The sequence below is a fragment of the Antedon mediterranea genome, chromosome 3 (genome assembly GCF_964355755.1).
Source record: "Antedon mediterranea chromosome 3, ecAntMedi1.1, whole genome shotgun sequence".
Classification (NCBI taxonomy): Eukaryota; Metazoa; Echinodermata; class Crinoidea; order Comatulida; family Antedonidae; genus Antedon; species Antedon mediterranea.
This window is the reverse complement of record NC_092672.1, coordinates 32,695,772-32,714,598: the sequence shown is the minus strand read 5'-3', so window position 1 is coordinate 32,714,598 and position 18,827 is coordinate 32,695,772. Positions and strand designations below refer to the sequence as shown.

General features: G+C 34.1%; 1 protein-coding gene across 1 annotated transcript; it reads right to left on the bottom strand.

Moving 5' to 3' along the window:
• Window positions 1-2,962: 2,962 nt before the first annotated feature.
• On the bottom strand, window positions 2,963-13,463 carry LOC140045254 (zinc finger CCCH-type antiviral protein 1-like). The gene is made up of 11 exons (XM_072090085.1): window positions 13,383-13,463; window positions 12,312-12,695; window positions 11,868-12,093; window positions 11,241-11,575; window positions 10,136-10,513; window positions 8,665-8,893; window positions 7,113-8,279; window positions 6,515-6,680; window positions 6,069-6,313; window positions 5,533-5,730; window positions 2,963-5,182 (listed from the first exon to the last, which is right to left on the bottom strand). Exons 2-11 carry the CDS (start codon window positions 12,691-12,693, stop codon window positions 4,369-4,371), a joined length of 4,140 nt encoding a protein of 1,379 aa, XP_071946186.1. The 5' UTR covers window positions 12,694-12,695; window positions 13,383-13,463; the 3' UTR covers window positions 2,963-4,368.
• Window positions 13,464-18,827: the final 5,364 nt, after the last annotated feature.

Here is an 18,827-nt window from a genome sequence, read left to right as displayed (position 1 = left end):
GATATGCCTAAATATGGTAGTGATATGCCTAAATATGGTAGTGATATGCCTAAATATGGTAGTGATATGCCAAAATATGGTAGTGATATGCCTAAATATGGCAGTGATATGCCTAAATATGGTAGTGATATGCCTAAATATGGTAGTGATATGCCTAAATATGGTAGTGATATGCCTAAATATGGTAGTGATATGCCAAAATATGGTAGTGATATGCCAAAATATGGTAGTGATATGCTTAAATATGGTAGTGATATGACATCATCATATTTATACTGTATGGGCACATCACATTTTTTTGATATAAGTTTGATAGTGTAGACAGAGCTTAATGTAAGCATGTTCCAATAAACTCATCACATTGTACCTTGAGTAAGAGTTGCTACAGCGCGAGGTAATCCAAGATTATCTAAGGTCTTAATAAATGTATCCATTTTTTTCTCTTCTTCACAAATAATTTGTTTGTGCTGTAAATCCAAAAGGAGATTCCATCCATCTTTATGATTCTTTGGAGGTTTATTGAACATAATGTCAATTTTTTTCACTTCTTCCTGTATTAGTTCATTTCCTAAATTCATAATGTTTTGTTGATGATGACTGAACTTGGAAATAATGATTTCTTCTCTTACATTCGGGAAAGATGGAATGTGAACTCGAAGTTCTTCAATAATACCAAACTGTTTAGTGGCCTTTATTGTATCACAAAGAATAGTGTAATCTGTTGAACTGTGATCCCCAGAATCAGATAAATGATTCAGCAAGTCCATCGTCGTTGAGGCATTGTATAAATCCGTTTCTGCAATTTTACCTTGGTACAACACTTTTAGTTTTGTTATGTACGAACGTTCGTCATACCAAGTTGAAAAAGTTATTAAACCTTGTTTAAAAGATGAGTCAAGTCTTTCTATATAGCGAAAACAGATTAAATGTTATAAACGGTTTGATATAATTAAGACAAATAATATATTTTTATAAATAATTTTAAAATAGAAGTACTAAATAGAAAAGAACATTTTACAATGGCAAAATAAATATTTGTTGAAATATTTTAATAAGTTCACTAATATGTTATTTCTTTGAATGGATGTATGCTGAAATTCAGGATTTGTGAAATTTGAGATCTTAAATTGGAGAACTATCGTACCTGATGCAGCCATGTGTAAAATAATACTTAGTACTTATTTCATAATTTTCTTCTGAAATTTCTGAAAATTGGAATGTATACAGATAGTTATTAGCATACAAATCTACGCCAGGTATGGTTTATAATGTAGAATGTAAAATGTTAAAATTACATGCTAAAATCATGTTTAATGTTTTTTGGTTATTTAATTGTTTGTTTTATGCAATTTGTAAGGAAACAAACTGCCAAATAGTGATTTGAATACATAAATATACAAGTTTGCGTCACGTATACCGAGCGCTGGATTGAGCCTGTTGTTGAAGGTTCTATGACAAAAAAACAATAGTTCAGGTTTTGGTAGAAAATAGTTAATATAAATTAAATTTAACATTAAGGTAGATGATAAGATTTTATATATGGTAAAACCCTACTAGATGGCATTGGTCGTACCGGGCAATGACATTTTTATTACTCGACGGAGAAGAAATGACCGACAGGCAGGCAGGTAATTACATATTATTTATATTATCGGTATATTAGGATAGGAAAATATTTATCTTTGTATTATTCAGTGATTTCGGGTCTATATATTTACATTACCATTTGTAATGGCCGCGTGCGGCTTCCCTGGACAATTTGAGAAAGCTGTTTCCAAAACCTACCTCAGTAGAATTTACCATCGCCGATTAACCACAAGATAAGTAAAATAAGTAATAAAGGATCAAGTCGACCAATGTTGAAAAAGATGCATAAAATATGACCTTTCTGGGTAGATTTTGTTGGGTTAATGTGTAGGCCCACATTTTTGGATCCGAACGGTTTGTCTGGTAGTTCCAAAGGTCTAATTTAAGTCGCGTGTAATTGAGTTTAAAGTCCAAACACTGTGGAATAGAAATGATACTGAAGAGGAATTTCACTATTTATTTGTTTGATCTACACTAACCAAAAATATATTCAAAACCCGACATGACAAAATAAGATCAATTGTCGAATCTTCAATTTTCATTGAATGAATGTTATTTGTTTAGTGGGTACAGCTGTATCATTGCGTTTGGTTTTTATTGTGACTCATGTTGTTCACCGATCATACAGTATATCTTTGTTACTTTCAAAAAGCTTTTACACCACAAAAAGAATCAAATTGTCATAAAGAACAATCCAAATGTAATATTCATGTTAATTTATTATAGAATAACAATTGTTTAATACATTCGTATAATCATACAACACTACTGTACTACCACATTTCTACAGATCATAAATAAATAAATAATAAAATAATGTATGTACTGTTTGTTGAAACTTGTATTTATACAGTATTATATGCTGTAGTTTGAAATTTAATTTGTTTCATTCTGAAAGAAATAAATTAAGCTCTGTCTACACTCTCAAACTTTATGTGACAAAAAGTGTGATGTGCCCATATATGGTAATGATATGCACAAATATGGTAGTGATATGACATCATCATGTCCCTATATAGGCCTATCACATTTTTTGTCACATAAAATTTGATAGTGTAGACAGAGCTTTACATCTGAAGCCAAATTTCGAAATAATGATGTGGATACTAAACAGTGGCTAATAATCTTATTTGAGATGCAAAATAAAATTAAGCAAAATCAAATTAAATTGATCTTTTAAACGTACTTATATATTTTGTAGGCAGAATCGATTAATACAATGTAAGTCAAGCCAAAACTATCCATACATCTGAAGAAGATATTTATAATCATTTCATTAATTTAATTTTTTTTTTTCAAAAATTGGCACTTCACTTTAAAATTCTATGCCAGACTTCAATTAATCCTAAATCATATCTTCATGAAATGATGATAATTATAAATGGTCTTGATCCAAATAGGTAGTGGCATGATAGAATTACATCATACGTCATTAAGTTGGTTTCTCTACTCATTATTAATCACCTTACGTTCTGTATTAATTCATCTTTTTCTTCTTGTGCTGCTGACTATTTTCTCATATTGATAAATCAGATAAGTTGATTAATAAGCGTGATATTAGAAATACATATTACTTTTTCGAGTCTCTTATTTTATGAATTACCAATCTCCCATGATGAATTTATCCATATCAGAGAAGTACCGTCATAAGTTTCAGTAAACTATTCCGTTTGTTTGTAAGGAGACAGATTTGAATTTCTTCTATGAGTAAAGTGTTTTTACTTTTCTGCTTGTTTTTGTATTTTTATGAATGTTTTTTTTTTATATTTGGTAAGAGGATTCACAGGCTCTTGTCTTGTTTGTGTTTCCTGCCTCTTACTTTGTAGTTGTTTGTTTTATTTGTTGTTGATTGGCAATAAAGAATAAGAATAATTTATTTCCATTTATTTTAATATGGAATCAATAAAATAACTCTTCTTCTCTTTAAACATTTCGTAACACACTTAAAATCACCTGTCATCATTGTATTCAAATTAGACCTTTAAATTTTTATTGTTATGACCTTATTATATTTATATTGAAGTGAATATTTTTCGTTTATGGGTCTTGAGTGACAAGTTATTTCTTCTTGTAAGATTATCTATTAATGGTAATATTACGATTTTGTTTATTGTACTATTGATAGAAATTACCAAATGTTGAATTAACTTAACTACTGTAAAGTAAATTGATATAATATATATATATATATTCTTTATAGTAAAGCACACAAATAATATTAAAGTTTACAATCATACACTTAAACAATATTAATCGATTGTTAATTTTAAGTTTGTATTTATACTCCCTTGAAAGAGATGAATAAAAAAAACCTGATTTAGTTAGTGTATTTAACTGACACTATAAAAAATGCTTTTGTTTTGACAATTTATAAAAATAGCTGTGATGGCGATGGTACTAACCCTTGTCTGCACCTGCCGTTGCTATGGATGCAGGGAAGAAATCAGGATTGGTGGTGGATGGGTTGATGACAATAATGGAGATTTTAGTTACACAACTTTGAATCTATTAACCACAATAAACAAAGAAATACACAACAAAGGAATACAAACCAAACGTTTTTGGAAGACATCTAAATTATATATTATATTATATCTATATTATAATAGCACTAACCCCATATTTGTTACTATATCTCCTCCTAAACCTTTTAATTCCCCTGTAGCCTTTGGGCTATCTTAGGATTTTACAATCAGGTCGTACAGAGGTTATCATAATTTCACTTATTTACTGTAGATGGTGCCCAATCATAAAACGAGAAACTGCTAGCAGCAACTTTCATTACATACAAATACATTTATTATTATCTGCTTTGCTGTCCCTCCTTGGCAAACTACTTTGACTACTGTAAGATGGTTGGATTGAACTTGAAGATCGAATGGTAGGTGGGCTATACCTGCTTGCTGAGTATGGGTTGTTAGTGTAAGATGGTTGGTTTGAACTTGAAGATCGGACAGTAGGTGGGCTATACCTGCTTGCTGAGTATGGGTTGTTAGTGTAAGATGGTTGGTTTGAACTTGAAGATCGGACAGTAGGTGGGCTATACCTGCTTGATGAATATGGGTTACTGTACCCTGAATGGCTGGCACTTGCTGCAGTTCTTGATGATGGGTAGGAGGTCGCAATAGATGGTTGAATGTTTGATGCTCTAGATAATGTTGTATTAGGCGATGAAATGGTATATGTAATCAGATATTCTGGATAAACCTGATGGTTATCAAACACCACAAAAATACTTGGATTAGCTACATCATCAACACAAGAGTCATACATCCCCTTTGACTTATCTGCCGGGTCTTTAAACGGTGGCCGGCGCATCTCTTTTGTGCCAACTGTGTAGCTACCAACAAGAATTCTTGCAACAAACATCCTCTTCCTACCAGCACTGTCTTTTTCAGCGTAATCATTGGAATACTTTGCTGACTTTGCGAAGTAAGCTCCTTGTCCATAAACATGACCAACTCGTGTACCACTCAAGCGAAAGTCAAAATTATCACGACAGATATCATCAACTTTATCCTGCATTGTTCCATGAAACAGTTGGAGCTCTTCAATTTTTCTACGAGAGTTTTTCTTCATCATGGTTTCCCTTTGCCTTGTGAGACAAAAATAAATTGTTAAAAAATCAATGAAAAAAGAGTTCAGGGTCAATAGACACAATATTTAAAGTAGACAGGCAAATGAAGCTATCAACATTTGGCTGCAGTGGGGAACCAATGGTCTGGTTCGAGGCTAAAGGCCTTCTTTAGGCTTTATTTAAAAATTCCATAACCTTCATGTCATAAGCTCTTATAATATGGCCCAAAACTTTTTAATAAAAATTAAGAAAAGTAGTAAGTGCATTAACTATAGCATTGCTATTATAAATTAGTATGTATCTTTCATACCATAACATCACTACTGTCAAACAGTGTAAACAATTTATCATATCATTTTAAAATTTACCGTGCAAATGCTTCCCAGCAGATCTCATTCTGGACTCGTTCAAGTCGAGTTATTGCTCCATCTGGAAGAGTTCTTTTAAATAGTTTGGATATTTCTTTGTATTCTTCGTTATTTGCTTCCTTAGTCACTCTTACAAGACAATGTGTTTTTGTTTTGATGGTTGTATCCCAAGTCCTTGGGAAAGTATGAGTGTGTAACCTAAGTATATAATATAACAAAAAAGGTAACAGCAGGAAAGAGTGAAATGAACTTCCCTGGTAAAAGTAAACTAGGGCTACAGGTTGAGTACTTGTTTGTTATTGCAAACTTCCATACACAAGGTTAGGGGTTGAGAGTACTAGATCAACATAACCAGAATTTGTACTGGGAATATTTTAAACTACTGGGGTGGTTGGTGTGTGATGAGGGAGAGTACCCGCTATAGAATGGAACATAGTAGTATGTGGTAGTAAATACCTTCGTATGATCTAGGAGAAATAATTAATTCTGAATTCAGAAATACGAATAAGAATAATTTAACAATTATTATTTTTTACCAAGGTTTTTCTTTTCTGTACTTCTCAACATCCTTTGGTTTTATCTGTCTGACTGGTCTTCGACAAACAGGTCTTTTGGTATGGTATCTATCATTGGTTTGGCTCATGGCAGAGAAGTCCAAAGTGTAGTTTTGATTGCCAGCCTTGAATTTAACGCTGGAACTTCCATTTTCATTTTTATAAGCTTTAAACAAACTTTCAAAATCTGAACTTTCTTTGTCTGATCGTGCACTCTGCTTGGTATTCTAATTAAAAATGGAAATTAATCTTGTTTTAATCATGTTCTAATAATACAAAATACTGTACTGTATGCTGGAGCATGAATAGCAATATTTCTCTGCTCCTGCACTATTCTTCCCTGCACTATTTACTGTAGTTACTTGCTTACTGCTCTCTTTTTGTTGGTTGAGGAGTGTTGAGAAGATAAAATATTTAAACAAGCCTACCTGTTCGCTGTATTCAATCCACTTTCCACATTCATCCTGCCAATACCAAGACCACGGAGATACCAGATAGGCATCAGAAACATCTTCATCACCTTTGACTTCCAGTCGCTCAACTGAAATGAGGTCTAACCCATCGGATGCAAGCATGCTATCAAAACACACATCCCTTTTTTAAAAAGAAGAAGAGTAATAGCCATTAATTCATTTCAAAATTCAGATTTTTTAATACAAAAAATACAACTGCATATAATTCTTATAACTAAAGTAGAATAAACAGGATGAACTTAGTGATTGTAGTCAGCAAGCAATAAATTGGTTATGGAATGTATTTTGCAGATATAAAAACAAAACTTGAACTACAATTTTCTTTGCAATACCAGCTGCTTATTTTGTGCTTCAATTTCATCAACACTATCATAAAGTACAATCTTAACTTAAACTTCCAAAACTCTGTCTACACAGAGACATGATGATGTCATATCACTAAAATATTTGGGCATATCAAAACCATATTTGGGTACATCACACTTTTTTTGTCAACTACAGTAGTTTGATAAAGTGTAGACAGGGCTTAAGCAATAAAGAGTCCAAAACTTACATGGTAGTATTTACAGGAAACTGAGGACAATCAGTGATTTCTCCAGAAAATCCTTCTTCCACTTTCAGATTTGATCTATCATCAAAGTCAACCCACCTATCATTAATGGACATTTGCCATTGATAAGGAAGATCACAATGCATTCTCTGACACATACTGCCACTACTGCAGTTTCCTTTCAGGTTGTCCTTGCAAATTTCTCTCATTTTCACTTGTATTGGACTTTTTGTGAATCTGGCAATACCCATTTCTTTTTTTTTACTAGGTAGTGACTGAACTTGCTTTGCAGAATCTACCTTCATTTCTAAAACATTAGTTGCAATATGTGATATTGATGGTTTAGCTGCAGCCATAACTGACAAATTTGTTGGCATTTCTTGGAAATTAAGGTTTGATGAAGGACTTTTTGGACTTAGATTGTATGTGTATGTGTATGTGTTTCTTTCTTCGTTGCTTCTACTACTAGATAGTGGTTGAACTTGACTTGTAGAAACGAATGCAGACTGGATATCTGACTTTTCTTCTAACAGATTAGTTGCAATGTTATATTGCAATGGTTTAACTGCAGTCATTACCGAAGACATCTTTGGTATATCTTGGAAATTGTCCTGTTTCTGGTATGGTGCATGTTGTGTAATCCTTTCTCCTTTGGTACTAGGTAGAGGTTGAACTTGATGTGACTTCTGTTGTATCTCATTATTTGGAACATATTGTGTTGATGGTTTAGCTGATGTCACTACTGCAGAACTCTTAAGCAAATCTTGGACGTTTGATTTAAATGGAGCAAAATTGTGTTTTGAGCTTGTTTGTCTAACCATTTGTTCTGGTTTATGAGTAAAAGTATCTCTTCTTGAGTACTCTTGAGAAACGAAATCCCTATGAGTAATTAATATAGGAGAGATAGGTGGACTGATTTCTGGACTTTCTTCTTCATCAATGCACTCTTCCTGACTACATTGATTATCTTCTCCATCACTCTGCAAGACCTCAAGATCAGGTCGATAGATTTCCTGATGGCGCTCTTTGATCAAGCGGATGACATCATCCGAGCTATAGGCAAGACTAATTTGAAACCTATACAGTAATTCCTTATTAGACTCTATTTGATAGATGTCATGGGCAAACTTGCATCTTTTTCCATAGCTGCAAGTTTCCATCACAAAATTTCTGAAAAGCAGAATTATTATTTTGTAACTTACATGATTCTAATTATCATGAGAAAGGAAACCAAGTGTTGTCATTGTCATTCAATCTGTCTTTTATTTCAATCACTTTTGGAAAATCTGCTAAAAGAGCTAATATCTACTATATAAATACAACCATATTAACATTACAAATTGTGGGAAATGTTGGAATAACTCCTTAGATATACAGTTTACCATCATCAAGTCATACATAGATATTACTAACATAATAGGCCGTGCTTCTACAATTCAGTAATAAAAAGCTTAAAAACTCCAGTATACTTCACCACATTCAAATGATATTATTTGTTTAGTTATCATCACTTAACTATTGGTCAGTGCTGGATTTTACTGTGAAATACTCTTACCTGCATATATGTAGAAACCTGCAGCGTTCTTTGCCACAGCCCATGTTTCTTCTGTATTGTCCACAGAATTCTGGAACTGTAAACTGTGGACATTTCCATCGAAGCAAAGTTTTCAACTCGTCATGTATTAGAAAGGCAATGCCAAAGTTTTTTAAAACTTGGTTGTTGTAATCCGATCGAAAATCATGACTTTTTCTACAGCTTTGCCGTCCAAACCAGCAGCAAGAGCCTTTTAATGAGAAGAATAAAATTACAAACAATTTAAAAAAAAAGAAATGACAAACAATGACACTAACCATAACTTAAGTCAATACCTTCCCTAACATGATACAGGCATCACATGTGATACACATGTGGTGCTATACACTACCGAATATTCCCATGATACTGGGATCAAAATCTGGTATATTGTGCAGGAAGGTATAAAATAACAAGGCCATATAGATGGCTGCAGTCGCCTGCTTAGTGTTTACCGACCGACCGACCAACCTACCAACTGACCAAAATTACTGAACATGTTTAAAAATGTTGAAATGTTTAAAAACAGTTTTTACATATTTTTTTAATTTACACGTGCGTAGCCTGTCACTTTTGACGTGCTCGTATAACGTAATTTCGAGTTGAAAAGTAAGTCAAGAAAACAGAAATCGGGCAAAAAGAGTGCGCAATAACATTTAACGTGCAGTGCGCGCGCAAAAATCTGCGTACTCATGGCAATTTTGTAAACGCTTAAAATTGCCTGAAACGTACTCTTATTTCATCGAAAATAAATTTTGAAAATTTTAAGCGCGCGTACGCATGCGTTACATGCGCTACGCACGTAATTGTATTGCCATATGATGATTTATGCCCTGAAATTTATGAGTACCAAATTTTATTTAATTGTGATTCATGGTTGTGAAGATATGATTACAAACGTGATTTTGTTAAATCGTGCGTAGACCGCGTAATTTTTTATTGCACACCGTGAAAACATAACCACATCGATTCCTGGCCATAAGGAATATACTGTGAAAAATTGACTTAGCTAGATTAAACTGATATCAAGATAAGGTCAGAAAGCGATAAAACGTATAGTGATACCGGACCGACAGACAGACCGACAGACCGACCGACATAGTGAACTATAGAGTCGCTTCCACGCGACTAAAAATATTGTTATACCTCTCTGCACTGAGAGTGATCTTGAATATTACATACTTTATGTACTGTATATATTGAAAAATACCAAATGGTTAGAGTAATATACTTTCTGTGTCAAGTTTCAAAAGTTACACAAACTTTAGAATTGCATGTGAGAGGAACAGGGGTTTCGTGGTCTTCCTCCAGTAAAACAAACTATATTAAAGTCTGGAGGGAACTAGATTGGGCTTTACCTCTTCTGCATAGAAGCACTTCTGATTTTGCATTAATGTAAAACATGTTTTGGGGTGAGGAACATGTTTAGGTGGGTTAATACAGACTACCATACCTGTAGCAAAGTAGCCACACAGGTGTAAATCAGTGCAGTCATCGGTGCATTCATTCTTTTGATATGTTTGACAGATATTAACTTGAGTGTACACTTCAACATCAACATTACCATCTTCATAGTCTATGAACTTAAAATGGTAATTCTCATGATCAAGGTCTGATATGATGTTTTCCAAACTTCCTAGATCGGGTGAAATCTTTCCAACTTTCTCTTTAAGATCTTGCGCTGAAATACTACCACCATTTTGACAGACTACTTGCAGTGATCTCTCAGCGACAGAAGATTTACTTGTGAGACTTTCTTCTTTCTTTCTTCGATTATAATTACGGCGGCGACCACGATGGCGATGTCTGTACCTTTGTCTAGCGTTGGAAGCTAATTAGAAATAAAATTAAATTTTAATAATAATAATATCTATTGGTATAAGTGAGTCAAATGGCTGAGCAGTTAAGGTAGGGGCGCTGTTTACTGTACCTAAAGAGCCAACAATATCGACATGTGTTCACGGCCAAACTGCTCCGAGTTCTGGTGGTGGAACAAGTCTTCATGAATAGGACTATAAAAAAAACGTAGGTCCAGTGTACACGGTGCACCCAGTTGGCCACATGTGCTTAAATACATAAAATTAAAAAAATTAAAATAAAACAATATTTAAATTTTGCTGCCGGTGTGTATATCATTTTGTTTAAAAGAAAGAAAAATTTTAAAACGGGATATATTATATTACCATAGAGGACGATATATTTTAAAAGCAAAATACAACCACCAATAGATGGCGCTATTTTAAAAATATCTAGCATCAGCATCTACAGTAAGCAGGCACTTCAAGCTTGGCATTATTATGATGACATGCATTGTGATGGCAATGCATTTTTATATTAGTAGAGCCTAAATGATAAATTTATGCATTTCAGGATGTCTTTTTTGTACCAAAACAATTAGGAGAATTTGGTGGGAAATGACAAGAAATCTCTCAAAATGTTGGGAATCATTTGTAATTATCGGAAACTTGGGAGATATCTTTGTATGATTATTTGATCATCTGCACTTTTTCTCTCCAATTAGCTGTTTTGTTGGTAAAATGATAGTATACTTAACATACCTGCTCCCTGATATAATTCATTAGTAGAACTAGATACAATGCTTTCTCTATCGTCATCGCTGCCGTCTTCTTGGCTGTATTGGCTTTCTTCCTCACAGCTGCGTTCCCCAAAACTGTATTCACTCTCAGTTTTTTCACATTCACCCTGAAGCACCTCAACATCAGGACGATAGAATCCTTCATGGCGCTCCTTAATAAGGCGGATTATATCATCAGAACTGCTGCCAAGTCTAATCCCAAACTGCTTTAGTAATTGAGTATTAAATCTATCGTGGTAAATATCATGGGCAAACTTACACCGTGCGCCAAATTTGCAAGTTTCCATAACATGATTTCTGAAATGCACATAATGAACACAAAGGGAGTTTAAAGACAGTGTTTCAACGTGGTAAAGCCGTATAAATGTATACATTTTGTAAAAGCAATGCATATACAGGTATTGCTGAATTAATTATCTTTTTTTTTTGGTAAAATCCATAGCATTCTCACTAAAATGTTGATGGTTCTTCCATTTTGTAAAGAATATAGTAAATTTTGGTATGTAACAGTGCAAACTACGCAGCGGGCACATGGTGCATAACATACCCCAAATCAAATTGCGGGGTGGTTTTACAGATTGTTTCTTACTTGCAAATGTGTAGAAATCTGCAATTATGCTTGCCACAACCGGTCTTGCTGCGGTATTTCCCACAGAAATCGGGAACAGTAAACTGTGGCCAGGACCATCGAAATAGCACACTTGCCAGTCCCTGGGACAAGAAGGCAATTTTGAAATTCCTTAACACCTGCTTGTTGTGATCTGATCGATAATGATGAGTTTGTCTACAGTTTATCTTAAACTTGCAGAAAGAACCTTTAATGAAAGAAATAAAAAAGTACAAATTAAGAGTAATTAATTTAATTTAGATGAAAGGGACCTTCAAGAAACTCCAATACAAACAGTTTTTGATAGGAGGCCCACTAAATATAGACAAGTTGCATTAAGATACAAAAATGAATTTTATACTTTTATAACATAAAAAATTGAAAAACAAAATTAGCAATACAATGGCTGCCAATTATAAACCGTACCTGTAGCAAAGTAACCACACAGGTGTAAATCTGAGCAAGTATCACCTTTCCTGCATTCGCCATTCTTTTGGTAGGACGGGCAGATCTTAACTTGAGTGAACACTTGAACATCAGTACTACCATCTTCATGGTCTACCAAGGTAAAATGGTAATACTCATGATCAAGATGTGATATCATGTATTCAAAACTTTCTAGATCAGGTGAAATCTTTCCAACTTTCGCTTCAAGATCTTCAAAAGAAATACTACCACCATTTTCGCAGACTGTCTTCAAAGCTTTCTCTATTACGTTCGATTTGCTTGTTAAACATTTTTGTTTATTTTTTTTACCACCCCGCCCACGACTGCCACGATAACGTTGTCTTTTTCTGTTGTCTTCCATTGCTATAGAGTAACAAAGAAAATTATAAAATCATAATATACTCAGACCAATTTATTTTAATAAGCTCAAATTGCAATATCCAGCTCCGGCTCCAGTTTAGGTTTGCGCTAGTTGTCCATGCCTATTTTATTACAGTCAGGGGAAAAATGGCAAACTTTTTCCTACTTTCTAGGATTTTTATCAGATATCTATATTGTTTTGACTACTCTTGTAACATGACCACAGTGCTGATTTTGCCATTTATTCTCTAACTGATTACGCGTTAGCGACATTCATATTAAGTGAAATGGCGCATATATAGCTGAGTGGAGGGGAAATCCAGGGGAGGGGAGATCCAGGGGATGGGAGGGAGTGTTGGTAGCTCTTGAGTTATTACCCAATCCACTGTTCTTTCTATTGTGGCATTCCTACAAAAACAAATAGTCACACAGTGATCTATTAATCATGGGAAGGTAACTGTTCCGATTCCTTGTGTCTCTGATAGCCTAGGTCGTGTAAAACGAATGTGCAACATTAATGAACATGACCTAGCCTAGCATATGATAAAAAAAAATAGCATTTACAAGGGCCAAGGCCATCATTTTATTATAATAATTATAGGCCTAGGCCTTTTGTGTAGTACGTACGGACGGAGAGAGAAAGAGTCCGTTAGTTTTGTACTCTAAATAACCAAATTATATTCAACCTACCTTTTTTTCACATTAACTAAAAACTAAGAAGCAACCAAGGCCAGTCAATGTGATCGCGTAGGCCTACTATCTACATCTGGCTGGGCCAACTAACACAGCCTCGCTCACATCAGGTCTAATCTAATTGGTTGTTTGCGCCTGCAACAACAACGACGACCTGGAAAAGAGTGTGTGACGTAACAAGGGAATTTCCAAAATCAATCACCTTACGCAACATTTTGATGATATGAATTTTATGACGCGATATTAGACTTGCTCCAAGTCTGTATTATCTTTTTTTCAAATTTATTTGTTTTTATTTCGACCGCGATTTTTGTCTGAAAATATCCAAAATCAAGTAGTATACGTATGAAACGCCATATGTGCCAAAATATTTATCTTTTAACTAATATTAAGACAAAACTCCGTCTGGAACCCAGACTAGACGCGATATGTGAATGAAATGCATCGATATGAATTGAATGGCGCGATATATGAATGAAATGTTTTGAATTGAATGCTTTGAATTGAATGTTTTGAATGAAATGTTTTGAATGAAATGTTTTGAATGAAATGTTTTGATTTGAATGTTTTGAATAAAATGTTTTGAATGAAATGTTTTGAACGAAATGTTTTGAATGAAATGTTTGAATTGAATTGAAAAGTCAAACTATTGGCGGCGTATGTCATTCCCGCTCGCTATTTTGTTTTAACCTCTTAGGCCTCCTAAGCTGGGTACCCTCATCTCCTTTCCACGCTGTCATCAATATGGATCCTTTACAGAGAATCCTAACAGACCTGAAACATTGGAATACATATTTCCGAACCCAGGTCTGTTAGGATTCTCTGTAATTAGGCAGCGTGGAAAGGAGATGAGGGTACCCACGCTTAGGCCTAAGAGGTTGAGAAAAAAATCGCGAGCGGGAATGACATCCACGCCACCAATAGTTTGACTTTTCAATTCAATTCAAACATTTCATTCAAAACATTTCATTTAAAATATTTAATTCAAAACATTTCATTCAAAACATTTCATTCAAAACATTTCATTAAAAACATTGCATTCAAAACAATTTATTCAAAATAAAACATTTCATTCAAAACCTTTCATTCAAAACATTCAATTCAAAGCATTCAATTCAAAACATTTCATTCATATATCGCGCCATTCAATTCATATCGATGCATTTCATTCACATATCGCGTCATAAAATTCATATCATTGAAATGTTGCGTAAACGGCGTTCCATAACTATGTGAATGTGACGCACACACACTCTGTATATTTAATTTATCTACATTATGATAATAAACATAGTCATTGAATACGTTATGCTTCATCTGGCAGCAAATCGTAGAAATCTATATAGCTCAAGAGTGTTGTTGTAGTTACGGTCACTATGAATCATTCTCCATATATATCATGTGACTAAAATGGAAATTCCAGTTTCGAGTTCTGTAAATAAATGTATTTTATAGCTACTATAACAAAATATTTCACTCTTAAGATAATTACTTCAGTGGAAATTCCAATTTCTCACATCGTGCAGCAAAAAATTGTTCATGTTGTTCGGACTAGGCCTACTATTCTCATATACGATAGGCCTGTAAGCCCTGCAGCTACTTGATGTGAAAATTCCACAATCTGGTCTGACTCTGAGGTTTTATATCTAGACTTAACAGGTAGCAATAGCTAAATATTACGTCAGTGGAAATTTTACGTTCTCGCGATAGGCTGAATATGTTTAAACTCAGATCACCTGATCTATACGGGATATATCAAACGGTATTTGACTGTTATTTCTAGAGCTTGAACAGAATAATTATATTAACATTTTCACCAGAGAGCGGCACATCAGATGGAAGGATTTGGACAACCTGTTCTGCTTCTCATGAAGCAAGGGGTCCATAGAATATTTCTGTACACCGACAGGCATGACGAACTGGCCATGGCCGAATGCATGCAGGAACTTGTCAACTGTTATAAACCCTCATCGCTTTATCAAGGTGACGGAGATGTAGATTTTGACGATCCTGCGTACCAAGCCTGTTATGTGTTTCTCTATTTTCCCGCCTTATGCTATGGTATCTTCGACAGTCTACAACAATTCTACTTTGACATGCATTTAAACATGCTATTAGAAAGAGTTTCCCTTCGTCGCTGTCTTAATGTCTGCGCTTTGGGTGGAGGACCCGGAACAGACTTGTTTGGTGTCAGGATGTTTCTCAACAGTAGAGGTTGTAAAGATATTCAAATTACTGCGACTGTTCTTGATAGACATTCCAGCTGGGATGTTGCTTTTGAATGCTTATTAGCAAGCCTAGATCAGCAACCACAATTATCAGCTGGTTATCTTCATTTTGAAGCCAGTAGTAGACATGTTGCATCTGAAAATCTTAAAGCCATAGCTAAGGCAGATCTGATCACATGTAGTAAGTTTATATCTGCTATAAAGGCACTACCAAATTCACGACATGCACTCAAAGAATTACTAAGCCATGCTAAACCAGGTGCCTACATATTCTATTTGGAAAATTCAAAAGGTGGAAACACAGAGTTTTTTAGTTCTGTTGCTAGGCAGGCAAACTTTGTTGAGGTTGCTACCATTGATCGAGGTGAGGAGAATCCGTATCAGCTGCCCAGGGCAGAACAATCTTGGCAGATAAAAGAGTTGTCCCAATTGTTTAATTTCAGTTCACAGCGTAACCTACGAGTAAAATGTATGTTATGGCGAAAGACTGGTCAGATACCCGCTGTTTCACCATGCAGTGATGGGAGAAGCTATACAAGATTTGGACATGATTCAGCAAGGCAAACATCTGACCATCATGCCATTACAATTCCTTCAGCAAACTATCAAGCTCAAAGAAAAGCCAGATTAGAAGCGTTAAGACAACAACAACTGCAAGCACATAGACAATTATCTAACGAGTATATTACAGGTTATCCAGAAACTCAAAGAAACCAACGTCCAGAAGAGCGAGGTCGCCAAGAAGCAGAATCACGACAGCGGCGAAGAACAGAAGTTCAACAGTCGCGTTCCGCAACAACATGCCCATGTATTTTGCTGTAACTTGATTTATTTTAATGAATGCAGTGGTACTGTAACGTCCTCCGGATCGACTCTCAGCAATGCAAATTTGTACTAATAATAGTGCCAGTTTGAAATGTTTAAAAAATATGATTGTGAATTTTATTATGTAACTATGCAGCACACCGTATGCATAAGCTAGAGCCAGTGGAGCAGTAGCCTTTAACAATGAAGTTTGCTCATATTTGGACGAAGAAGTAGAATATTTGATCAATCAAGCTATATATATTGAAAACTATGTTGATTTTATATTGTCTGATAAATTTTGTTTTAATGAAACTATTTAATGCATACAGAAGATGTATTTAATTTGTAATGGTATGTTATATATACATGTATTATGAAATTATTACTTATTATATAACACCTATATAAATTCCTGTCATTTGATTGGACGAATGTGGGTCACATGGCGTGCAATAGTACGCACTATTCAACGATCGTTAAATAGTACTTTTTGAAACATTTTTGTGTACGAAAAAAAAACGTCTAGATGTTATATAAAACAAATAATGAATGTTTTGTATTCGTGTAATGGTACAAATAATGGCACTTGGTGAATGATGAAAGGTTATATCAACTCGGCTTTGCCTCGTTGATATAACCTTTCATCATTCACCTCGTGCCATTATTTGTACCATTGCACTCATAAACATTCATTATTTGTATATTATTTTATGTAATTTATAAACATCCATGTGAAACAATAAACTAAAAAACCTAAAATATGTGCCAGCGGTTTTATTCTTTTTTTTAAATATTAGGCCTAATTGAAAGAAAAATCTAAGGATATTAAGTAAATATTTGAATAAGCTTAATTCAGATAAACAACGTTAGATTATTTGGATTACATGCATCATTCATCAAAGAATTTGTGTAGCCGATATTATAAATTACTCTACAAAAAGGGGTTGGGAGGCAGCCCTAAATGTCGATTGTGCTCCCCTTCAGTTAAAATTATATTTACCAATTTAATTATTATATAATTATATATATATAATTTTCATATATAAATTTATTACGAAATTGTACCATTTTACCTTTTTTGTGTAATTTACTAGTGTGGAAAAAAACTAAAACTGAGATTTTGAACTTTGAGTGTTTTAATATTAAGCGTACAGTATTATAGTGAAAGAACGTAATATACTTAATAATAATATATTAAGTAAATATTTAGATTGCATGATTCAGATAAGAATCGGTAGATTAGGCCTATACATTAAAAGTAAATGTACAGGAATTACAAACCGCCCGGTGATAGGCCTATACTGAAAATAAATTAGTGAAAAGGTAAAGATAGGAAATCTGTGAAAATGAGATAAAGCCGCCCAACCGAGATTCAAACCCGGAACCTTCTATTTGATTGTGATGATCATAGTGCGACTCCATTGACAGCGATAAAGAAATAAAACTATAATAAGCCTAATCACACACTGTATATGATTCAAAAGATCACTTTAGAACTGGGCAATGTTTATTCTAAACGATGAAAAGGTATAACACCCCCTCGGCTTCACGAGAAGGGTAGCTTTGAATAGTCGGCCTTTTATGTATTCTATGCTGATTTAATATTAAGCGTACAGTATTACAGTGAAAGAACAAATATACTTAATAATAATATATTAAGTAAATATTTAGATATGCACGATTCAGATAAGAATCGGTAGATTAGGCCTAGGATTATAAGTAAATGTACAGGCATTACAAACCGCCCGGTGATATACTGAAAATTAATTAGTGAAAAGGTAAAGACGAGAGGAAATCTGTGAAAATGAGATAAAGCCGCCCAACCGAGATTCAAACCCGGAACCTTCTATTTGATTTTGATGATCATAATCCTGACTCCATTGACAAGCAGAAAACTACATTTTCATCGTGTTAATAGATTTTTAGAAGAATTCCCCTAAAAGTTTTCAATTACAGTATTCAAATCATAAAATAATAGTAATGACAATAATAACTATAGTAATTATAACCACAATTTTATATGTAAATATGTATTATGTTTGTATGATGTAGTTAAGCGGTATTAGCCCTTGATGGAATTTGCAGCAATAAAGAAATTGAATTGAATTGAAAAGAAAACTATAATAGGCCTAACCACACACTGTATGGTTCAAAAGATCACTTTAGAAGGGCGATGTTTATTCTACACGATGAAAAGGTACACCCCCTCGGCCGGCTTCAAGTGAAGGGTAGCCTTGAATAGTCGGCCTTTTATGTATTCTATGCTGATTTATAAGTAGTCCTATTTGAATTCAAATCAATATCTTGTCTAGCCAGTCCATACTACGTCATGTATTCCTCGCTCCCCCACCTCTACACAGTTTTGATTTCTATGGTCAAGCAGGGAAGAGTTAAATTACACATTTCA